Below are 26,478 nucleotides of genomic sequence, written 5' to 3'. Positions count from 1 at the left end.
ATTAAGGAACACTTTGAAAACACATCAGATCTCAATGCGGGAAAAAATTATGCTGAATATCTATACTGATATGGATTGGATAATGTGTTAGGAATGAAAGGATGCCATATCGTGTGATGGAAATGAAAATGATCAACCTACAAAGGGCTGAATTTAGAGACAACCTGAAAATCAAAGTGAAAAATGATGTGGTAGGCTGGTCTTTTTTAGTGAAATGTCAATGCAACTACTCAAAATGGTTCTCAGTAGTTCGTATGGCCCCCATGTGTTTGTATGCATGCCTGACAACATCTGGGCATGCTCCTAATGAGACACTGGAAGGTGTCCTGGGTATCTGTTCCCAGATCTGGACCAGGGCATCACTGAGCTCCTGGATGGTCTGAGGTGCAACCTGGTGACATTGGATTGACTGAAACATAATGCCCCAGAAGTGTTCTATTGAATTTAGGTCAGGTGAGCGTGGGTTCAAGGATTTGAGGATTCACCCGTGAAAAGCACCAGGCATCAGTTACCGAGCTGCCAATTCTAGTGTTGTAGGGCAAATGCCAATTGAGCTCCATGGTGCTGGGCAGTGAGCACAGGGCCCACTGGAGGACGTCGGGCCCATAGGCCACCCTCGTGATGTCTGTTTCTAATTGTTTGGTCAGAGAAATTCACACCAGTGGCTTGCTGGAGGTAATTTTGTAGGGCTCTGGTAGTGCTCATCCTGCTCCTCCTTGCACAAAGGAGCAGATACCAGCCCTGCTGAGGGGTTAAGGACCTTCTACAGCCCTGTCCAGCTCTCCTAGAGAAACTACATGTCTCCTGGAATCCTCTCCGTGCTCTTGAGATTGTGCTGGGAGACATAGCAAACCTTCTGGCAATATCACACAAACTGATGTGCCATCCTGGAGGAGTTGGACCACCTGTGCCTCTGTAGGGTCCAGGTATTGCCTCATGTTACCAGCAGTGACACCGACCCTTGTCAAATGTAAAATGGGCCTTATGCACATCCCCACTACTTCCTCAACTCAAAGCAGCTCCCTTAATTCCTGTCTTTCACTGTTGGACTCAGTGATTAATCTAGGTGTGTCTGACCACAGTAGTTACAAGAGGAAGTAACAGGCACACCTGGATTAATCAGTGTGTCCAATACGGAAAGACAGGAAATAAAGGAGCTGCTTTAAGTTCAGGAAGTAGTGGGGCTGTACATAAAGCCCATTAGTCAAAAACTAGTCAGAAAAGATGAGGAGGGGAAAAAAAATGTCACTGGCCTCCACCTGCAAAACCATTCCTGTTTTGGGGCGTCTCATTGTTGCCCCTCTCGTGCACCTGTTTTTAATTTCATTAACACCAAAGCAGCTGAAACTCATTAACAACTCTCTGCTACTTAACTGACCACATCAATATACCAGAAGTTTAATTGACTTGATGCTATAATTTGATTAAAAAGTGTTCCTTTAATTTTTTTGAGCAGTCTATATTCAGAGCTATTTAGAACTTTACATGTATCTATATGTCTTTTTTTTTTTTCTTTTTTGTTGTATTGATAATTTCTTTCCTGCTACCTTTTATTACATTTGAATGGAGGAACTGTAACACACAATAATTTCCCCACTGGAATTAATAACATTCTGATTTTGATTCTGAATCAGTCCTGATATTGATATTTTGTTTCATTTTGTATTTCCTGTAGAGTCCGATCGGTACTGTGTATGATCCTGTTTGCGCCTTCTGGGATTTTGATCTCAAGTATGTATCAACTTATGTGGACCGTTTTACAGAGTTCTCAGCTACCTCTGTAATACCACCTTTATCTTACCTGATTGATGCTAAAAACTTTTAGATTTGAGAATATTTTAATTTTTGGCATTCATTTTTTAATGCAGACATGTCAGTATGTGCTGTATGTTTCTTACTAGCCCGGAGGCTGGAGGCTGGTGGAATACCAAAGGCTGTGAAGTAGTGTCCAGACAGTATGGATATACCGTGTGCGACTGCAACCACACCACCAACTTTGCATTACTGCTGCAGGTTTACGAAGCCCAGGTAACATTCTACTCTTGTTTTTATAAAAAAAATCTTTATAGACTTCAGTCCACAATATGTGCAGCTATTTACAGCTTGTGTGTGTATGTGTGTGTGTGTGTGTGTGTCAGAGGAACCCGGAGAACGAAAAAGCACTGCAGGTGCTGACGTTCATCGGTTGTGGAGTGTCGCTGTGTGGCCTCCTCTTCACCTTCATCCTCTTTATCGCTGTGGGGTGAGTCACAAACATCACAGAGTGCACTCTGTAAAGCGCTGAGGGTGAAAAGCATTTCATAAAAACCCAGCCACATTCACATCAATAAATGAAAAAAATAAACAGAACTCTGGTCTGTGGAGATATGTGAACAGCACCACAGTGAAACATTTTGAAAAATCCTGAAAAGTGCTCAAGTGTTCACTCAACTATTTAACTACTTAGATTTGTACGTTCTTGTGTTTTCAGGGTTCCTAAATCAGATCGAACCACCGTCCATAAGAACCTGATCATTGCTCTGGGCACTGCGGAGCTGCTCCTGATGTGCAGTGACGGGGCATCAGCCAATGAGGTGAAACTTTACACCAGACTTATTGATAGATGTCTCTCCATTAGTTATTACAACAGTAGCAACTATTCTTCCAGCAGTCCACACAAAAACAAGCATTATTGATAACAACTGATAATAAATGAGAAAAAATAAGTGCAGTATTTACTCCATACATTAACTAATATCTCAAAACAAATGACCCAAGAATGTGAGAGTGATTGGTTATTCGTGTCCATATGTGAGCCCTGCGATTAACTGGTGACATGTCCAGGGTGAACCCCACCTTTGCCCATAGGCAGCTGGGATAGGCTCCAGCACCCCCATGACCCTCTTGAGGATAAAGTGGTTCAGAAGATGAATGAATGAAAATGAAACAAGACATCCAAACATTTCAATACTGACAATAACCGATAATAAATAAACTAACATAAAAAGTGGAATATTTAGCTTATGCACAGTTTAGTATCACATCAAAATAAGTCAAGAAATTACATCATTAAAGTGAGTAATTGACACTTGTGAAGCAATGCTAGTTTACAATATTTACTCGAAATGGACAAATTTATTATATAGTAAATTGAAAATACTTACAAATTATCTGAGAAGACTGAAGACTATTTACATGTGTATTCCATTTTTTCCCTACTTTTTGGAAAAGACAAAATAGCTATGATGCTGTTTACGTAGCTTATGAAAAATTCCTCTAATATTCCTGATCAAACACAGCTTCAAATCCCCATTAATAATAATATCTACCTCATCACCAGAGGTAAATATGCTAAATTCTTGAAAAAGGTCACCTTTTCGATCTTTGCTCATTTCTATAAACTTGCTGATGTCCTTTGTGATGATGTTTAACAGTAGTAAGACTCTTCCTTGGAGCATCCATATCTAGAAAGAGAATCTTTGGCTTTACCCCAGCTGACCATAAACAGGGTCTGTGTGTTACGTGCAGAAAAACACACAAATTAGGTTAATTTTGCAAATGCGCTGTATATGAGTCCAAAAAAATATTCTTAAAACTGTAATAATATTGGTGTATCTCACACATCTCAATCAGAAAATGCTCAGTTCAACCTAATTCAGAATATCCAAGCATAATATGTCATTTACATGACCCCACAATTCAGAATAAAAGTGCTATAGGATTGTGCATGTAAATCTACTGATTTTGTATAGGACCAACGTAAAGTTGAAAGCCCCCACTGTTTGTGGTATCTGATTATAATTTCTACAACTTTCCTAAACCAAAAAACAAAACATTTCTATCCACATTGCACAGTGTCAGTCTGCTGTGTAGATGTGGAAAAGTTCACTTTTATGTGAACAACTAACACTATGAAACAACACATGTGGTTCTTACAAATGCACATCATCATTATCAAGTGTCATAGTAAAGTAAAGTCTATACACAACCATGTTTTACTGCTAATGTGTATAATCAAAATCAACCAGTCCTTCATTTTTTAGTTTTTTTTCTTATTGTAACTGTTTGAGATGCAGGTTTTTCAGGGCAAATTTGAGTCTTTCACCGATGCTAGTACTCAAAGTAACGTAAAACTGTAGTAAATGTAGTGAATGCTGCTTGCTCTAAACACACTGTGATTGAAACCTGAAAATAATTTTATTAAAGAAGGAGAAAAAACAAATGGTAAACTAGAACATGGAGGTATTTTCTAGGTGAAGGTCCTTTCTCTGACTCATTCACCCAAGCTGACTTTGTTGCATATATTATATTTTGTCTTTGTCTCTGATTACATCTTACATTTTGTGTGTGTACCACCTGAAGAACATCGCTAGAATCAAGGCAAGACACAGAAAAACTTGTTCATGCATTCATTTTTGGTAGGTTAGATTATTGTATGGTGTCTTCACAGGTCTAAACAAAAAATCAATCAGGCAGCTGCAGCTGATCCAGAATGCTGCTACCAGAGTCTTGACTAATACCAAGAAACTGGACCACATCACCTCGTCCTCAAATCACTACATTGGCTTCCTGTGAGTCAGGATAGAGTTCAAAATGTGACTCCTGGTCTACAAAGTACTGAATGGCCTTGGACCGAAATACATCCTAGACTTGTTAGTTCCCTATGAACCATCCAGACCCCTGAGGTCATCAGGGACAGGTTTAGTGTGTGTTCCCAAAATCAGAACCAAGCAAAGTGAAGCAGCATTCAGTTATTCTGCTCCTCACCTGTGAAACAAACTTCCTGAGTACCTGAGGTCTGCTCAAACTGTCAGCTCATTTAAATCAGGCCTGAAAACATTATTGTTTACTGCAGCTTTCTCTTAAACTCTTAAATAATGTCTTTTTAATGAACTTTGAAATAACATTTTATCGCTGATGATTTTAATATCTATTTGAATTTTAATGTTAATGTTTTTAATATAATTAATGTCTTTTATTTTAACTTTCTCTTATCGTAAATGTATTTTTATGCCTCTCCTGTGATTAAAGCACTTTCAATTGTCCTGTACATGAAATGTGCTATACAAATAAACTTGCCTTGCCTTGTGTGCTTGTGGATGTGAATATGCACTGTTATTGTTTTCTACTTCAGGTGGCATGCTTCGTGGTTACAGCTCTGCTTCATCTCTTCTTCATGGCTTCGTTCACGTGGATGCTGGTGGAAGGTCTGCTGCTCTGGAGCAAAGTTGTGTCCGTCAACATCAGCGAGGACCGCAGGATGAAACTGTACTACATCATTGGCTGGGGTAAAGTTTAATCTCTATTCATGTTAAGTACAGTTTAGACATGCATGAAGCCTAAAATGTAGATTATTTTTCTTTCAAAAGATTTGATGAAAACTAGTTGAATCCAGTAAAATATACACTGGCTACATCAAATTCTTCAGTGCTTTTTTTATTGAGCTTTATCTAACATTAGTGCGGTCATTATGTCATTGTGATCAATAGACGCGGTGATATGCAGTATGTGCTGTATTGTGGGCAAAAAGCAAGCCACATATTTAGTGTTTTCAATCACAGACAAACAGGAGAGCCACTCCAGGTTTATTGGTCTAGATGTGACACAGACCCTAGAGAAATCAAAACAGAAAAAAAAACATTATTAAGAAAAATATTAAGAGTGCTTCAAATATAAAAAAAAATAAGACCTCAGATCCACTTTGAATTAAGAATTCAGTATCTCTTAAGGTGCTGAAGAAAAAGAGACAAAAGAAAGAACTTGTGTTTGAACATATTTCACTCTGTGGAGTGAAGTCCAGAGTGTGAATTGCTGTTGGGAAAATAATGTGATGCTTAACCATTTACAATGAAAAAGTGAAGTTATTTATTATGAGTAGCATAATATTAATGGTTCTTAATGTTTACTTTTATCATTGACAGAGTGATCATGTATTGTTACAGCAAATGCTCCTATAACAGGATCATGTTTCCCACAAATCCACTGTCCCTCATGTTTTATCATAAGGATAGCCCTTGGCTCCACTGTAAAAAGTGACGGTCATTGTTAGACTTTGGAGCTTTGTAAAGAACAAACGCATCACCGAGCTCTATGATCCTGTTCAAACCTGGCATGAATGTTTGTTATTATCTGATCCTGAGTGGTCAACTCTAAATGCATCCATATACAACTGGCATTAGGATGCATCGCCACTATTATTACATACGCGAATAATCAAGCTCGTATCTAGGCCAAACAGTTATGGAAGCTTTGATTTCAAATTGAACAGAGGGTTTGTCACTTTTCTTCTTTCTCAGATTTAATTCACTGTCCAGCTGGTAGTGTGTTTTCTTGTCTGTCATAGAATAGAATAGAATAGAATAGAATAGAATAGAATAGAATAGAATAGAATAGAATAGAATAGAATAGAATAGAATAAAAAGTGCAAAGAGACTGTATAGAAATATCACACAAAATTATACAGAACATATATGCTGAAAAATTAAATACTACCAATACTACAAAACTACAAACAAATACTAAGATATACAAACACCCAGCTCTATATTACAGATAAACAAAATATATATAATGTCATGTAGGAGTTGATGCTGTGAATCAATCAATCAATCAATCAATCAATTACCCTTTAAATTTCAATGACATCTTCTAATATGACCATTCTTGTTGTGCTTACTCTGTCTATCTCTTTGTGACATATGATTCTCTATGACTTTTAAAGCACTTAAAACATCTTTGTGAATTTGAACAGAATTTTTTGAACTGCAGACCTTATGCTTTGTTATTCAGGTATGCTGCAGCTGATTAGCTGATGATTCAGTCCTTTAAAGCTATACCTACCGATGTGGCATTTCTCATAGCACTTAGTAAAAGTTTGAACATGAACAATCCGCCTTCCTCCAAAGCCCCACCCCCTTCCCTCTGCCGGAGCACTGAGGCTCCTCCTCCTCTCTCCTCCTCTCATCTGATGCGCAATGGAAACGGAGGAGGAAGCAGAGGTGGAGGTCCGGTCCGTTTTGATGTGTCCGCGGACCCCTCCCTCAGTAATCAGATGCATCATCCACCTGCCGCAGGCCCGCGGCTCCTCTTCCATCAGTAGACCTGGTCTGTGCAGCGCTGGGTCAGTGTCTTCACTGCAGTGCCCAGGGGATGGGCGCGCGCACTGTGAACACGCAGCCTCCGCAAATTTTCCGTAGACATTTGAAGTTTCGTAGTCCATACAATTATCATCCTACATCATCTTACATTGTGTGACACCATGTACATGTACCTGTATGAGTCCCACCGTCATAAAAGCTGAGCTTTATGTAGACCTGTTTAGCCCAGTACATCAGACTTCATCACTAGACTTTTATCTCCATCCTTCATTCATCAGACTCCCGTTTGTGCCTCTCAGTTATCGTTTCTGTTCATAAATCCATTTTATCCCTTCCACATGTGCATGTCAGTTCTATCCATACACATCCTAGACAGTAGACTGTGGTCAGTGACAGGAGAAGCAGCGCCAGTGAAGCGTCAGATTCAGAGGTACACATATCGGATGTGAGGCGGCGATAATGGATCAGATGCTGGACGGCTGTAATGGATGATTGACAGGAGGCTCAGTCAGGTTTGGCCAATTATTTCATTCGGACCGACTAAAATGATTGGTCAGACTTTTATTAGAAATATATAAGAATTAAACATTTTTGAGTTTCAATACCTGGTGGATTTCTTTTACATTTTAGTTTGACACACACTTATTAGGAGCATTTAAAGATGACAAAAGAAAAGTGTAAAAATGCCACATCATACGGTATAGCTTTAAACCATCCCAGGACACATCCCGTCAGGAATTGGCACAGATTAATAATCTATACTATACTATACTATATATATATATATATATATATATATATATATATATATATATATATATATATATATATATATATATGTGTGTGTGTGTGTGTGTGTGTTTAGGGCTGTCAAACTTTTTTTTTTTTCCATTTTAGCAATTTTTCCCTTTTCTGGTCACAAATTCAATTGAATTCCTGTCCTTGGTCATTTTAATATCAATGTGTGTGGTGGTTTTAATTTCTTTTCTGCTGATTTCCTGGAATTTAGGGTTTTTATAGTTCAAATTAGAGTGTAAAAGGTTGTAAAGATGGTGCATGCTCTGCAGGTCTTAAAAAAATCGGGGCTTTCATTAATGCTTTTCTTACCATAAATGTGACCTTTGTCGATTTTTAAATCATAATGCTGTTGTTCTTAGTGTATGTCCTATTCGCACTCTGGTGATCTGTGTACCTCTGTCTTGTTACGTGTCATTAAAGCTTGCTCTGTCAGTCAATTCTGTATGGCTTTCTCCAGCATCTTAACCTCAAGCTCTTTTATGCAGCAACAGTGCCCAGACACCTTGGCTAATTCTTTCAACAATATCTGCCATCCTTGACCACACTGCTCCTCTCAAACTCAGAAAGAAAAAATCCAATCCATCTCCATGGCACAATGATCACTCAGGCTCTCAAGTAAGAATGCAAAAAAAAAAAAAAATGTATGGAAGACTCATAGGTTAAAAGTCTCCCTTGACATCCTCAGAAGTTACATGTCCGCTATTAGACTGCATTTACAGAGGCCAGATCAGCCTATTTTTCCACTTGGATTCTATAAATGCCCGCAACTCCAAAGTCTTGTTTAATCTTTATTGATTTTGTGGTAAGTGGTTCCACCACCCCTAAGGCTGAACTTAGGTTTGACTTGGTGTGGGAATTCCTGATTTTTTTTTTTTTTTTTTTGTTAAGAATACTTGGGATATTAGCACTCTAATTTTATCATGCGCAAGTGTCCTGCAAATACAGATGAAAGCTCCTTTCTCATTCTACTAGACCAAAGTACAAGCTTTGATACAGTAGCCTACTCCATCCTTTTGTAACACAGTAGAGTTTTTGACTTTTTATTAACCAACCAGCAGTGGGCAAAATACAACACAGGTATTAAGGTAAAAAAAAAAATGAAAAAGATTTTATATATTTAATTGTATTAAGTATTAAAAATAGTCTCTTAAAATGATGGCAGCCTACTACTAAGGGGATGTTTTTTTTCTTGTAAGGGCATGGTGGAGCACTCACTCTAAGGGCTTCAGGTCTAGGATGCCATGTTGGCATCCTAGACCTAGCATCTTAGGGGGATGATCACCCTGAACAGCCAGGCAGCTAAAATTCAGCCCAGTAAGATCAATGTTGCTTATAAATTCTGGTTTGTAAATGGGTCCTTGATGGTGAAAAGCACTGAAAAGGAGTACAACAAAACAGGTCAAACTACAACTCAACTACTGAAATTCTAAATCCCTAGTAAATAAAATCAACCAGTCTACCCCGTTACACTTTTACAGTGTCCTTGAACAAGGTCTGCTATCAGCTTATTCAAGCATTATCTAATGTTGTTGGAATTTCAAGATTTTCAATTCCCCCATTTCAGTCATGGGGTTCCGCAAGTGTCAATCCTGGGCTCATTAACATTTTCCATTTATTTTACTACCTTTACATCAAGTATTTATTTATTTATTTTTTTTATTATTTAACCTTTATGTAATCAGGAAATCCCTTGGGATTAAAATCTCTTTTTCGAGGGAGACCTGATGAAGACAGCGCACCATTACAAAGTTACAAAAATTCTAAAATAAAACATGTTAAAAACAGACAAAGGACAACAGGCACATACAACAAAATCCAGCTTAAGGCGGCCTTACACTGTGCAAGTTTAGAGACGATTTCTCACTCGTGCGACTCTTTCTGGGATCGGGCCCGATGTGCCTCTAATCGTGTGTCGTGCTTCGTGCAGTGTACATGGGGTAAAGAGAAGCGATTAGCACCTCACGACCACCTCACGACCAGCAATCGTGTGTTCGCAAGGAAAACAGAGCTGTTTGAAATCCTGCTCGCTCCTCGTGAGTGTATCGTACTGTCAAAGCAGTGCCACGAACCGATGCGCCTCAAATTCTCACACTGTGCATGCGCGAACACAGACGCGTACAGTAGCGTACAAGCTAACAGTAGCTGGCTATTGTCCTAGTGCAGTTTGGCTGTTGCAGTTTACCTCTAGTTCCTGGATGACAGCCCATACTGTCCACGTCTGGACAACCAATGCCTGCACCAAACACATCATTGTCTTTTCTTCTTTTTTGATTCCCCACAGAGAATGGCACATATTACCAAAGCAGCTCGTTGGTTTTTGTTTAGCACTACTATTTCGTGACTCATGCCAATGCACAATCGTCTATATGCACTTTTGGATTCCTTGGTATTTTAACGTTGTATTTCCGGATACAACACTCAAACGTGTCGTGCGTCCTGTGGTGTATGGTCCTACAGTGTGAGCAGTCAGGTCGCATACGAGCGTCGGTCCGTACAGTGTGAGAACAGGAATCGTGAGCCTGACTGTACGACTGATTCGCACAGTTTGAGATGGAGCTGCGTGCAACCATCGAAATAATCGCACAGTGTATGGCCGCCTTTAGGAAAAGCAATTGCACTCTTCAGTTACACAGTGTTTTTTTTTTTTCAGAGCTTTGAACTCTCCCAGGGAGATCAAATCATTAAGCTGTAATGTGTGCTGAAGATTGTTCCATGACCATGGCGCAAACTAAGAGAAAGCTGCTCTACCAAGTTCTGTGCAAATCCTAGGTACCTGGTAGAGCAGCCATCTAGTGGAATGAAGGTTTTAACAGCTGTGTGTGAGTGTTAGTAGATTACATAAATATGAAGGGAGTTTACCCAGTATGGCTTTGTACATAAAAATATACCAATGTTGCTTTCTCCTTACACTTAAGCAAGGCCAGGAAACCAGATCATAAAGCAAGTGATGGGTATGGGACAATGAGTTAGATATAAAAGAGCACTGTGATACACAGAGTCTAGACAGCGAAGTGTAGAGGAGGCAGCATGCAAGTAAATAACGTCCCCATAGTCTAGAACACTTAAAAACGTAGCCTGTATAAGTGTTTTCCTAACTGCTAAATAAAGGCAGGCCCTATTTTGATAATAAAAACCCAGCCTAACCTTTAGTTTTTTCATTAGGTTCTCAATATGCACCCTAAAAGAGAGCCTGTTATCCACCCAAATATCTAAGTATTTGAAGGATGATACTCTCTCAATTGAGTCTCCTCTTATGGTATGAATGCCAACATTATTTGAGATCTGGGAGCGAGCTCTGGAAAAGATCATAAATTTGTTTTTTTTCCTTAGCGTTAAGAAGCAGCTATAGACCATATAATGAGGCCTGCAGCTGTTGAAAGGCAGTCTAGAGCTCATGGACGGCCTAACTCAGAGAAGACGCAACGGAGTAGATTATTGTATCATCTGCACAAAGATGCACAGTATAATTGAAGACCCTGGTGCTAAAAGTACTGAAGTTGCAAAAAAAGTCTGTTAAAAATACTTGAATTGTCCAAAAATGTGACTTCAGTACTTTTAGCACCAGGGTCTTCAATTGTTAAATACTGATAGCAGCTCAGCACAACAAAACCTTGTCTTTCTAATATTAAAATGATACTAGTCTGACTTGTAGAATGCATTCTGCCGGTTGATATTGTATATGTCATTTTCCATTGTACAGTGGCATGATGGGCATTCTATTTCCTTCCTCTTTCTGCACATTACTGTTTTCTAAGTATCCCTCATTTCATTAAACATCAGCAGCCACAGATCTGCAACTGTACACTGGTCATTTCAGTCTGAATCCAACACAGGCATAATGCTAATAAAATGAGTGACTAGTTTGGTTATGTGAGATTAAAGAACTAAACATGCTGTTTGAACTGAAAAAATGGACATAATCATGATGGAACACATCAATGTTGGTGGAAAATACACATAAAATTCAACATTTTATAGATAATAAAAAGCTTTGACATTGAACTGTCTTTCTTATAATTATTTGTAATTATTTTGAGGTCTGAAGATGACATAGAGATGTACAGATTGCTTTACATCATGAAATTTGTATAAAATCAAAATAGTGATGCTCCCTCTAATAAGGGGGTGTGGGGGTGGTTGAACTGAAACTGTTACATTCTTTTACCACTGTCTCAAACAGTGAGTTAGTCTCTCAGTTTGGGTCTGAATTAGCATGTTAAAACACCAGCATCACACAGTAACACAAGCAGGCCGGCTAAATGTACCCCCCCATGGATAATAACCACCACCCCCAGTCTAATAGACAGTGCAATACTCACCGTACCTCAGTGCAATAATCACACCCATGCACCATGTTTTTGGCTTTACCTTGTATTCTTTATTACCTGTATATATCCTCATATATTGTACATATTTCTTATCTGTAGTATAGTTAGCTTTTTGTATATTTTAGTAATAATTAGTAGCATTTTAGTAGTATTTGTATATTTAATATTTTTTCTCTGTAGTTTTTATTACCCCTCGGCCAACTTCTGGCCAAAGGGGTATTGTAATAATTTTGTCATCTGTCTGTCCGTCCGTTCGTCTGTCCATTCAACGACATAATCCCATTATCTGAAGAATGCTTTGACATATCTCCACCACATTTGTCTTGTGGATGCATCTTGGCATGGAGCAGAGGCCTATTGAAAATAGGTAACCTTGACCTACTTTTTCAAGGTCCAATGGCCTTGTGCAGTTATAATATCTGAGTACTTTCAAATGTAAATATGTATGTAATAAGTTTTACACAAAGACAATCTAATCTAAATTATAGGGCAGTAACTTTCAACAGAACACTTACACTATATTTTGCCGAGGGGGATTAAAAGTGCGCAATGTTTGTATATCGCCATTATTTCTCAGTATTTTGTGTGATATTTTTGTAATCTTTCTGTACTTTAAGTGTTTGCTGCTAAACAGAGACAGAGTTGCTAAATGGATTTACATTGTTCCTGTAACAATGACAGTAAAGATCTATTCTATTCTGTTCTAATCAGCAAGTCTGGTTGGCTTTTAGTATTTTTATTGAGCCTTTTTACCCTTTTACCCCGCATTTTAACAGCTTTCAGAAATATTAGACATTGAGAGTCTTAGCATCGGCTTCATTCTGGTGTTGCACTGGACTTAAGAAAAATTAAGTAAAAACCATTTCTGAGGCATTTTGGAAGAAAATATAATAATTTAAACAAAACTAACCAATGCAATGCAATGATATTTATCCCAATATAAAACTATATTATGACATTTGTCATTGTTTTGTATCCCAGACCCGACACCTGAATTCAACATGTCCCAATACTTTTGCACATATAGTGTAAATTATATATATATGTGTGTGTGTGTGTAAAAAAAAAAATAAATATATATATATATATATATATATATATATATATATATATATATGTATGAATTAGTCCTCTTAAAGCAGTCTCCTTTCTTGTTATTTTATTGCTGGTCTGTTGTTTTAATTTTTTATTTTATGAACAACAAGATATTCTGCCCTCTGCTCTCCAATGGATAAGCTAGTAAAACAATGTGGTGGATGTAGACATGCTGGATATTACCACTATATTAAATAATAATGTTGACATTTTTATTAATGTTAACTTCCATCAACACTGATTGGATGTTTTGCTCCAGCACAACCTTAACCCAGTCAGATTTTGCAAAACATCCTGCAGCTGCCACCGTTCATGTAACCGAATCCATCTGCGGCTCCATGTGTTATGTCGCATAATGAGCTGAGAACAGTATGTGAAGAAGCAAAACAATCGGTGTTCAGGTGGCCCTCCCAGCTCCATGCAGACATGTCAAATGTTTTACTCCTCAGACTAAATAGACCAAGAGACTAAATAGACACTGCAGCAGCCACTGTTCCATAAATATGTCTTTAAGCATTCTGTTTCCATGCTGCTGCCGCAGTTAATTTTCATGTATTGGGTTGTTTCCAGGACTACCTGTTCTGATAGTCGGCGTAACGTTGGCAGTATCAGTCGATGAGTACAAGTCAGATGATCACTGCTGGCTCAATGTGAAGAATGACACCATCTGGGCATTTGTTGGACCTGTCGTATTTGTTTTGGCGGTATGTATTTCACTGTGTGTATAGTCAACTCTTTGTGGTATATGTGTAACTACAGTGGCTTGCAAAAGTATTCATACCCCTTGAACTTTTCCACATTTTGTCACGCTACGACCACAAACATAAATGTATTTTATTGGAATTTTATGTGAAAGACCAACACAAAGTGGTTTACAGTTGTGAAGTAGAAAGAAAATGATACATGATTTTAATATTGTTTTACAAATAGAAAACTGAAAAGTGCGGTGTGCAAAAGTATTCAGCCCCCTTTTCTCTGAGTGCAACCAATTGCCTTCAGAAGTTGCCTGATGATTGCTGAATGATCAAATGTTGACCAAATGACTAAATAGAGTCCACCTGTGTGTAATCTAATCTCAGGACAAATACAACTGTTCTGTGATGGCCTCAGATATTTATTAAGAGAATATTGGGAAACAAACAGCATCATGAAGTCCAAGGAACACACCAGACAGGTCAGGGATAAAGTTGTGGAGAAGTTTAAAGCAGGGTTAGGCTATAAAAAGATTTCCCAAGTTTTGAACATCTCACAGTGCACTGTTCAACCCATCATCCAGAAATGGAAAGAGTATGGCACAACTGTAAATCTGCCAAGACACGGCCGTCCACCTAAACTTACAGCCCGAACAAGGAGAGTGCTGATCAGAGGTGCAGCCAAGAGGCCCATGGTGACTCTGAACAAACTGCAGAGAGCCACAGCTCAGGTAGGGGAATCTGTTCACAGGACAACTATTAGTCATGCACTGCACAAATCTGGCCTTTATGGAAGAGTGGCAAGAAGAAAGCGTTGTTAAAAGAAAACCACAAGAAGTCCCATTTGCAGTTTCCCAGAAGCTATGTTCAGATGAGACCAAAATTGAACTTTTTGACCTAAATGCAAAACGCTATGTGTGGTGGAAAACTAACACTGCACATCACTCTGAACACACCATCCCCACTGTCAAACATGGTGGTGGCAGCATCGTGCTCTGGGGGTGCTTCTCTTCAGCAGGGACAGGGCAACAGTCAGAGCTGATGGGAAGATGGATGGAGCCAAATACAGGGCAATCTTGAAGGAAAGCCTGTTGGAGTCTGCAAAAAGACTTGAGACTGGGGCGGAGGTTCGCCTTCCAGCAGGACAATGACCCTAAACATAAAGCCAGGACTACAATGGAATGGTTTAAAACAAAACATATTCATGTTAAAATGGCACAGTCAAAGTCCAGACCTAAATCCAATCGAGAATCCGTGGCAAGATTGGAAAATTGCCATTCACAAATGGTCTCCATCTAATCTGTCTGAACTTGAACTGTTTTTCAAAGAAGAATGGGGAAAAATTTCAGTCTTTAGATGTGAAAAGCTGGTAGAGACATACCCCAAAAGACTTGCAGCTGTAATTGCAGCAAAAGGTGGTTCCACAAAGTATTGACTCGGGGGGGCTGAATACTTTTACACACCACACTTTGCAGTTTTTTATTTGTAAAAAAATATTTAAATCATGTATCATTTTCTTTCTACTTTACAGTTGTATGCCACTTTGTGTTGGTCTTTGACATTAAATTCCTATAAAAATATATTTATGTTCGTAGTTGTAACTTGACAAAATGTGGAAAACATCAAGGGGTATGAATCCTTTTGCAAACCGCTGTATATGTGCCTAGTACTTGATATTTGATACTACTCACCTGTATGACAGTTGTGTTTTTTACTTTTTACTTTTCTTTTTTTTTTTCTAATTCTTTGTGGAAGCAGCAGTCGGTGCAGAAAGCCAGAGGCATATTAATCCAACCTGTCCTTAAAGGTAGATTTACATCAACCCTATAACGCCAAACGTACCATATTTGATACATGAGTTTTGAAGCCCTCACATGATCGGTGTGATTTTTTTTTTTTTTTTGGAAAATCTGATGTATACAATTAGATACATGCAATACATGGTTAATTCACCAGGGGGGAGGAATTCATTCACCAGAGGCCTTTCTAGATTGTCATTAATGAGAAAGGAGGCAGAACTTTGCCAATTTTGAAAAGGAATTACCAATTTGTTAGACATGTTTGTGTTACATTATGTTTTTGTTTCTTCAAAAATAATAATATTTGAGCATTGAGACCTGATGTATCAAATGTGATGCAAAATTAAAACTTATACATGGAAATTGATATTTGAAAAAAAAAAATCAGAAGGACCAATAAAGGCTCCAGTTTCAAAGAACTGGAGTTTTCTGTCAATGATTTAATGGTTCAGGCTTTACAGGGTTAATGCCACTGCAACGTTATTATGTACCTCAGAGAACAAACAGACACTCCAACTCATTTATTCCCTCTGCCGTCAGGTTGCTAAGTGAGTCAATAATAATAATAATAATAATAATAATAATAATAATAATAATAATAATAATAATAATAATAATAATAATAGTAATAATAATAATAATAATAATAATAATAATAATAATACATTGGTTTTATTTAGTTCTTTTTTAGGTACTCAAAGACACTTTGGTTTGGTTTTGAATAAGCTTTATGGGCCTGTTGACTAACTTACACATGTTTTTATCTATCTATCTATCTGTCTGTCTGTCTGTCTGTCTGTCTGTCTGTCTGTCTATCTATCTATCTATCTATCTATCTATCTATCTATCTATCTATCTATCTATCTATCTATCTATCTATCTATCTATCTATCTATCTACCAGCCAGCCAGCCAGCCAGTCAGTCAGTCAGTCAGTGGCGATTTCTCATAGACTGCAAGGGAAGCCCGGCTTCCCCTAAAATTACGAAAATTAAATGGTTAAATATGTACGGTTCTGTTGACATTTCATTGACTACAAATGCGTTACAACACGTTCATCTCAAAGATGAGTTCGTTCAGAATCAGCTTTATCACAAACCAACGGACGCGATGTTGTTCACTTCTCATCCATTCTTGTTGCGCTATTTTGTCATCCATCTCTGCTCAGTGCATTTGTCCGTAGACTGCGGGTGTCTATGGGCTTCAATGGGACTGAGTGGAAGAGTTTTTTTCATTGCGTCAAAACTGGACGGTAATTGGATAAATGCCACGATGTTGTCCCGCCCCCGGACGCCGGGCGTCTCTGGGGGTGAATGGAGCTGTGGGCGGAGCTCGGCCGGGCTGGGCGCCAGAATCCCACGTGCTGATTGGAGGATCGGTCGAAAGGCTGAATCCCGTTTGATTGACAGCTAGTTTCAGATCTCCTCCTTCACTGACACAGTTCAGTTTAATACCGTCACACATTCTGCTGTGAAATCAAGAGAGAAAGTACAACGAAATTAATCGTTCATTTCTTGCACTGTAAATAAAACCCACTCATTGTACTTCCTTGTTTCAATTTAACATAATTTCAGCGTTTTCTCGTTTCAGTTCCATAATTTAATCATTTCTTGTTCGAGTTTAATATCGTTTTGTAGATAGTTAAATCAATCAAACTGTCGGCTAGGTCGGAGTGAAAGGAACATCTGTAGTTTAAAAAGGCTGAAGTCTTACACCCACAACACAATGGGCCAAGGCAATCTAAGCAGCCTAGCTCTGATGGATATTGAGAGGACACTGGTCCAGTCCCTGGGAAAGACACCTACTTGATACGATAAGGTCACTGACCATTTTCTTAATTCTTTTTTTTTTTTTTTTTTTTTTTTTTATGTAAGCCGACAATGAGCTGCCCCTGTCTGAAAGACGAGCAGCCGCCACTGCTACCTACCTATCTATCTATCTATCTATCTATCTATCTATCTATCTATCTATCTATCTATCTATCTATCTATCTATCTATCTATCTATCTATCTATCTATCTATCTATCTATCTATCTATCTATCTCACATATTGTACAACAACCTCCTTAATTGACTATTTAGTAATCAATGCATTAATGATACCAGGAAGTTATTGAGGATAAACTTTCATTTAATGATCTAATGGCAATAGATTATTATCATGTAGAATAAGGCCCTTATAAATGCATTATAATGACTATAAAGCCAATGTACAACTAATATGTATGTATGTTAATGTGTGAACCTTAATAAAACATTTTACCATTGCTTTAAGTTCTTGAACAGTTTCACATCTCACAGTTGCTGTGAGCTTTACAAACTGAAATACTCTTCTTCAGCTGAATACAATGTGATTTCCAGCAGCCAGAGGAGGAGGCCAAACTTTCCCTCTACATGTGAGCTTGAGGCCAAGTGGATCTGAAGCGACACATCTCATTTTTACTGGAGGCCATGTTGATGCTGTTGTCATCTGCCTGCAGGTCAATGCGGTTGTGCTGTGTCGGGTTGTCATGGTGACCGTTTCCAGCGCTCGCCGCCGTGCTAAGATGCTCAGTCCAAGCTCAGCGTCAAAGATGCAGACCTTTGACCTCACCTGGTGAGATGCAGTTGCCGCTCTACCTCTCTCCATTGCTCTCCCTCTCTACTCTTGCTTTTTATGCACCCTTTTTCATGAATCTTTTTTTTTTTTCTGCCACTCGAGCAACCACGCTCTGTCTCTCTCACACTCTCTAGCTCACACACAGAAACACACAGTTGCTGCTGCTTCCTCTTTGATGGAGCTCGTCAATAGAGACACTGTGAAAGATGGGGAGTTTTGGTAGTGGAGTCTGCTGTGGGAGTCTTATCAGCTTAACACCTGGTCCAAACACAGCTGTGTGAGTGTGGATGTGTGACTGTGTGTGTTTGTTAATGCGTCTTTGTGTGTATAAGACATTTCAGAACCTGTCTCTAGAAAAGCTTGATTCTGACACTTATTCTGCATATAGTGTGCACTGTATATCCATTTTGCAAAGTTTGGCTATTATAATATTGCAGACACTCAATCAGTATCTTGGAAAGAAAATTTAAAACAAAAAGTCTCATTAAAATGATATTTTCCTGCTAAGTTGTAAATAACTGTTTAAGACAGTTTTGTGAATATTCCTCAACTTTCCTTGTAATAAGAGAAAGAGATGATCAAGCCTGTCTGTGAATCCATTTATTTACCCATACATTACAGGAACCCTGCTATGTGATGATTACTAATTAAATGCAAGTTTCCAGAAATACGTACCTTTGTTAATACAAACACCAAATGCATTATTCTAACCACCTAGACACAACTCTGCTGCAATACCATACATTCTTGCACATCTAAACACATATAATTCCCCCTCAGAAGCTAAAGAGCAAATACAATTTCTCCTTTTACTGTGTCATGTGAGTTTATGTTACTATGGTTACAGGATGGTAGTATAACTGTGCACAGAGTCTGCTACAGTATAGCAATGTAGCTTGTAATATTCAGCGACAACTATTGTGCTGCAGTTTTTACATGGAAGCTTATGATGTCTTATCCATTTTTAGATACTATGTGAACTATTTTCATCGTATAGCAGCAGCAAAGACATTAGAATCATACGTATACGTACAATTTAACAGCATCCTCCTCTTCATACAATATACAATGCAATAACTGTGCACTGATTATTTACACTTAGTAGGGCTGGACAATATATTGAATTGATTCAGTTAATAGAGTATTTGCTTTTTGAGATTAATGAGTAAGATAAAAATATAGATTAATGCAGAAAATGCAACTGGTGTGTTTTATATAAGTTATTCATTGTTAGTCTTTCCAATCATTACTTCCCAGTGGCACTTGATTTAACTTTTTTTCTTCTCCAGGTCATTTTAGAATTGATTCTGAGGAAATGTAGGCTTTTTTGTCCCAGCACAGTCTGAATGAATAAACCCTGAGAATGAAGACTGGAACTACCAGTACTTTTTTTGAGCGATGTAGTCCAGAAGATACGATGGAACTAAACCTAGGATCCATTTGTATGTTGACAAAGTAAACCATCTGATGTGAGAATACAAATTTTACAAACTCTTTGTACATATGTATATAGTCCAGTGTTTCCCCTAGTCTTGGATCCTTGTGTGTGTGTGTGTGTGTGTGTGTGTGTGTGGGGGGGGGGTCTGGGAGGGATTTGCTTGGTTATGGTGCAGTGTGGCAGGGGGGAGGTGTTCATTTTGCTCATTCCGTTATAATATTAAGGTGCTTTTCAGTCAGTATAATTCTTTGTTATTTATTCAAAACCTTTTCTGTTCTTCTCTCTCTCTCTCTCTCTCTCTCTCTCTCTCTCTCTCTCTCTCTCTCTCTCTCTCTCTCTCTCTACACATGTATATATATATATATATATATATATATATATATATATATATATATGTGTGTGTACATAATGTAATCATTTATTACTTAATTTATTATTATTATTATTATTATTATTATTATTATTATTATTATTATTTAGCAGCTGGCTAGTTTGCTATTGTATCCATCAAGCTGTCTGTTATCTCTCTGACTATGCCTGTTTGTGTCTAAGTAATGTATTTGGGTGGGGAGGTGGGGGATGGGAGGCTGTGTCAGTCTGTGGTCTTGGGGGGCCAGAAAGTGCCGTTGATGGAGCAGGGCACCCCCCTAATACAATTGTAGGGAAACACTGTAGTCTATAATTATATTGTTTGTATTTTGCACTATGTTCATGCATGTTCATTTTTTTTGCCCTTTATTCTGGTTCTGTGTTAACTGGTGAATTTCCCCTTTGTGGGGTAAATAAAATGTCATCATGTAATCTAATCTAATGTAATCTAATGTAATCTAATCTAATCTTAAAGAACAGCAATGAGTGAGGACATAAAAGTTTGTTCTAAACTTTAGAGCTCCATGTACATCACATCACCATGGTCCAGCACAGACATCAATTTTGCAACACCATTTTGGTTGCAGTTTTTTTTTTTTATAACCATGTGATGAAAAAGGGGAGTGAAAGATGCTAATATGTTGTTACATATATAGTACTGTGCAAAAGTCTAAGACCACCTTTGTATATGTGTTTTTCCAGGGTTGAAATTAACATTCATATTTATTTCTCGTACTCTTTTCTTCAGATACAACAAAAAAAAAATACAGGAAATATGTGCACAACCTTAAAAGACACACAAAAACTGAACTAAATGGGTTATAAAGGCTAAAGTTACTATTTATTGTGACCTCTGACCCTTTGACAAGAAGCACCACAAACAATTAGAAATATCTGACATGTGTTGAATGAAACCTGGCATAAAACATCAGAAAATGAATACAATAAATCTCATATTGTCTGAACAAAAGGGTTAAAGACATGTTAAGTGCAAAGGGAGGTCACACTAAATACCACTTTGGTTTGTAGAAGCTGTTTTTACCCTGACTTTAGTTTTCCTGCCGAACATACTTCACACATATCCAAATTGGATCTAAATACAGAGACTGAGAAATAGATATGTGTAGTCATTAGAACTTTACTAAACCAACAAACCTAATGTTGGACTAAGACTTTTACATGGGGCTATATGTTAATTTTGTTAGCACTGAGGATGCTGAACACTTAAATGCTACCATTAATATGTCCATGGCTGATGAAAAACAGAAATCTCTTTTCATATTTAAGTAAAAAACACTTCAGCCAACCATCAGCATCTCTCTTTTATATATATCTTCCTTTTTTCACACATATATTTTAGTGTGTCGGAAATGCCACAGTGCTTTTCCCCTTCGCACCGTAGCTCTTCATTCCCTCACAAACAGCCTAAAAGTAAATGTCTGCGCCAGCTCGAGAGTGTTACACAATTTCAGGAGATTAGAGGCAAAGCGACTTTCAAAAATAAAAGGGAAGAAAGGGAAGTGAGTGCCAGCTTTGTCCTTGCAGACATAGTGCAGTCTTAAAACTCAATCTCTCTACCCAGGTGCAGCACTGTGACAACAATAGTGGTTTGAACAAAAGCAACCTTTTCTGCCTTGACCCATGAAATGGTTATTGGCTGTATGAGCACCAAGATCATTGAAAGCATGATTGCGAAGGAACAGGAATATGACTGTGGTAGGCGGCCAAATCTATAGCTGTGCGAATGTTTGATGAGGATTCAAGGAGGAAACATTTGAGAGAAAATGTAATCGAAATACCTTGAAAACTCCACTTTGCCTAGTCCTTCATTCTGACTATACTCCTGTTACTAAAATGGTTGACAAAGGGAAAATATATTGACAACTGAGGAATCAAAAGGTGCAGGAACACTGTGAAAGATGGCTGGTTCAAGTCTGTTATAGTTCTCTCCCACCATGCATATGTATATATGAGACCATGGCTGAGATCTGTGTACATGTTTCTTCCCTGGAGTCTCTGTGCTTTATGTCCTCACAGGTTTTCCCTGGATCATCTCTGAACCTGTTGCTGTGGTCCTGCTTCTCTCCTGCATCCATCATCATTATTAATTTAGTTAATTTAATTAGTTAGTCAATTTAGTTAAGTTAATTAGTTTATTATATAGTTCCATAGATGGTAGAGGTTCCTGTTATTTGTACTAACAGTTGTAGTAGTAGTATATGTACTATTAGTACTTGTATTTGTAGTAGTAGTCTTAACAGTTATGGACATTTGTTCTAGTTATGGGTAATTATACTAGCACCAGCAAGTCTACTTTTATAGTTATCGTGTGCTTGCATGCAATGCAAGGCACAGTACTATTGTTCATCACATTTATTATGACTGACTTATTATTCTGACTGACTGACTTATTATACAAAACCATGGGGAAAAATGCAGTCCAGAGCTTTGGAAATAGACTGAAACATATTTTTCACTCTAACTTAGAATGGATAGGGTTTCTTTTTAGAAACTTTTGTCACAAGTCTTCATAACTCTCACATTCCTGGGAATTCAGCAACAATTTATACATCAAATTGTTGGAAAAAGTCTTTTCTTTCAAAGACCAATTCACATGTTAATCTTAAAACTTTTAGTTTTTTGATCTACAGGCCTCTAACCGCACAAAGTGTCGAGTTTTTTCGCATTCACTCCCATGTTAAATGTCTGTCACTAACATGTTTGACAAACTCAACGGTCCCACAATTACTGCTTATTCAGTTCTGACTTTTTTTCAACATATTATACATTGATACGTTCACAAGACCCTCAACAAGTCTCACCTGCAAGAATTTTTGAGATTGGTTCTACGGTTATGGATTGACAGCAGTTTGTTTGAGAGATGTTTTTTTTTTTTATTTCAGGGAATTTAACATGGACATACACCCACCCCACCCCCACTGTGTTGAAAAGCAGTGTCAGTAATTCGGCTAATCCATATTTTCTCTCTTTTCTGTTGTGCTGTTCCACAGTTATGACAAAGGTTTGTTGTAATAAAAAATTTGTACAAATGCAATGTGGAACAACATAACTAATCAAAATATATGCAGTAGGCAAACACACTGACAACATGTGCACGTCTAGTTTGCTGTGCATTCATGTGTCTCCCCATACCCCCCCCCAAATCTCTCTCTCTCTCTCTCTCTCTCTCTCACTCTCTCTCTCTCTCTCTCTCTCTCTCTCTCTCTCTCTCTCTCTCTCTCTCTCTCTCTCTTCCTTTAATCCTCTCTCTTTAACCTCAACTGGTCAAGGCAGATGACCATCCTCCAGGAGTCAGGTCTGCTCCAAGTTTACACCTGTTAGTGGTAGTTTTTCCTTCCACTGTCAGTGTTTGCTCCTGGAGGTTTCTGTTGGGTTTCCGTTAATTGGTTGAAGAGTCTGGTTTAGACCAGCTCTAAATGTCAAGTGTCATGAAAGAACTTATGTTATGATGTGGCACTATATACTGTATATATATTGATTGATTGATTGATCATTTGCAGGGCAGTGACCCGGCCGGTTCTGATCCTGCTGCCAGTTCTGGGTCTGACATGGCTCTGTGGTGTTCTGGTCCATATGTCTGTAGTAGTGGCCTACATTTTCGTCGCTCTCAATGCTTTCCAGGTAAACAAAGACACATTATCCTATTGCAATATCCACTTCCAACTGTGGTGGATGAAGAACTAAAATCCTAACATTTCTCACTTGAGAACAAACTCAAGGCTCCTCCTTTCCCATCCACAGTGGTTGATCCAGCAGTAAAATGAATGGAGAAAGTGAGAGATGTAGTTGGAAAAAATGTCAAATAGAAAAATAAAACAGCGGTTACATTCTACAAACACACAATAATCACACATACACTTTTGCAAACCTGTAGAGCTGTGGTGTCAAACTCATTTTAGTTCGGGGGCCACATACAGACCAATTTGGTCTCAAACGGGCCAGACCAGTTAAATACTAGCATATAAATAATGACGATTCCAAATTTTTCTATCCTTTTTATTACAAAAAGTAAAATTACGAACTTAAAACTATGAACATGTTTACATCTACAAACTATCCTTTCATAAAAAATGTGAATAACCTGAACAACCATGTACAACCTCAAATTTCTTCTTATTTCTTGTTAAGCTTTGTCTTTACATTTACACATGTGCATTAGAATTCACAAAGACACAAAGCATTTAGTAACAGGAATTACACTGTTAAAACTGTTCTTATTTTAACTTGAGAAATTTCACATTGTTCACAGGATATTGGCATTTTTTGTAAGAGAAGTTTATAAATGTAAGCATGTTCATAATGTGATTTTACTTTTTCAATTTTTATGTTAAAACTAAGAGAAAATTTTGTTGTCATCCTTGAGTGTTAATTTCGTCAGTGTACATTTTGCACTTTGCAAATTTATCCCAAGAGCTGGATTAGACCCTTTGGCGGGCCAGTTTTGACCTGCAGGCTATATGTTTACATGCGTCATTCGCACTAATGCAGATATTTTTACAAAATGCTTATTATCCTCTATGTTTGGGCCTCTTGTCCACACACAAATGCTGTTTTTTTTTTTTTTTTTTTTCAAGATTTAAGGTTTTTTTTTTTTTTAATGATTTTAAAACTCCAAAAAATGGAAAATGATGTCATTTTGCTCATGTTTATTATGTGTTTGTGTACTGAAGCGGCACCTGAAACATCAAATCCAGGTGTATAAATCAGTGTATGACCTGCAGTAAATCGAGGTCAGCACAGATACCTTTGGGAGACGGTCCTGGCCAGCATTATGGACAAATCCACATCATGTAAAGGATACGCTCCACAACCACAACCAACATTTAACCCATAAAGACCCAGTGCTACTTTTATGTCAATTCCCAAATACACTCTATATGTAACCTTCTTAAGTAATTTATCACCATTTATTATATTATCCTCTGTATTTTGCTTTTTTTTTTTGTAAAAATCAGGTATTTTCCTATATGTGATTCTATTGTGGATGTTCATAAAAGCTCAGGTTAAAGTTGAGGGTTATATCAGAAACAGAGAAAACTGAAGAAAAAAGTGACTTTTTCAGTGAAGTCTCATTAACTGAACATAAACCCAGTGTGTCCATTAGGGGTGTTTGAAAATATCGGTTCTGCAATATATCGCGATATTTCATTTCACAATACTGTATCGATATTAAAAAGTACTGTATTGATATTTTTAGGTATTTATTCAAATGCAGATATGGCAGATGTTGATTTTTGGTTTTTGGTTTTCTTTATTGTTTCTATCTTTATTATTACACTGGTCAACAACAAATTTATTGTTTAAGTTTGTTGAGCTGATTTAGGATCATTTTGGTGTGCTGAATCCAAAAATCACATTAATTTTGCTCAATCAGATCAACTTTCTGAACTATGCTACATATTGGCTTTTTAACATTTTTGCTTACATTTATGGGCATTTTCACATCATATAATACAAAATTCTTTCATATTTCTTGCAATAAACGAGTTCTGAAGATTGTACTTTTGCCAATTTATGATTAATGTTTTTTTAATATTACAGGTGAATGAAATGGCTTCGACTAGAAGATCTTGCAAAAATAAGCCTGACGTATTCTGCTACATCTGCGGTGAATACACCTTTGTACCTAACAGGAATCAAGTCACAAGTTTCATAAAGTGGGCTTACCAATCTTATTTTGGTATTTATTATTATATTTTGTGAGAAGATCAAATTTTTCAAAATTAAATTAGCAAAAAAACCTGACCTGATTAAGAAAAACAGATGTCATTTTTGGATTTAGCGGTGCAAAATGGTCCTAATTCAGTTGAAAAAACCTAGACAACTTGCAAAAAACATTTTTTTGTAACCCAGTGTTATTTAACACTTTTATTAAATAATGGTTATTTGAAGCATCCTAAAAGCACTTTTTACTGTCTGAGAGTGGCAGATGTTAGTTCCTTTGGAAACTAGTAGAATTAGAAAAATGTTGTGATATAGCATTATATCCTGTTCTGATCAAATAAAAATGTGTTTAGTATTTGTACATATTTCTGGTATAATTCAATCTTTCCAGGAAATAATCTTTTTAAAAAATTGCCTTTTTAACAGTATCATGATATATCGTGATATATCATATTGTGATCCTAGTTTTGTGATTTGTATCATATCACCAGATTCTTGCCAATACACACCCCTAGTGTCCATCCACTGTCATTGATCCCACTCCATGGGTTTTACTAGTGAATCAATGTTGTAGAAGATGACGGTGTTTCCATGTTCAC

At 37.5% G+C, this 26,478-nt stretch overlaps 1 protein-coding gene across 1 annotated transcript in view; it reads left to right on the top strand.

The window, feature by feature from the left end:
* Positions 1 to 26,478, top strand: part of adgrd2 (adhesion G protein-coupled receptor D2) — a 90,679-nt gene that overhangs the window by 42,308 nt on the left and 21,893 nt on the right. Inside the window, exons 12-19 of the mRNA XM_030144249.1 lie at positions 1,676 to 1,731; positions 1,902 to 2,028; positions 2,139 to 2,242; positions 2,471 to 2,573; positions 5,114 to 5,267; positions 13,868 to 14,001; positions 18,269 to 18,384; positions 23,716 to 23,836. Of these exons, the coding sequence (XP_030000109.1) occupies positions 1,676 to 1,731; positions 1,902 to 2,028; positions 2,139 to 2,242; positions 2,471 to 2,573; positions 5,114 to 5,267; positions 13,868 to 14,001; positions 18,269 to 18,384; positions 23,716 to 23,836 (915 nt within the window). The remainder of the gene's footprint in view (positions 1 to 1,675; positions 1,732 to 1,901; positions 2,029 to 2,138; positions 2,243 to 2,470; positions 2,574 to 5,113; positions 5,268 to 13,867; positions 14,002 to 18,268; positions 18,385 to 23,715; positions 23,837 to 26,478) is intronic.

Source organism: Sphaeramia orbicularis, chromosome 9 (genome assembly GCF_902148855.1).
Source record: "Sphaeramia orbicularis chromosome 9, fSphaOr1.1, whole genome shotgun sequence".
NCBI classification, from domain to species: Eukaryota; Metazoa; Chordata; class Actinopteri; order Kurtiformes; family Apogonidae; genus Sphaeramia; species Sphaeramia orbicularis.
Note: the sequence above shows the minus strand (reverse complement) of the source record. Positions and strands in the feature narration are given on the sequence as shown.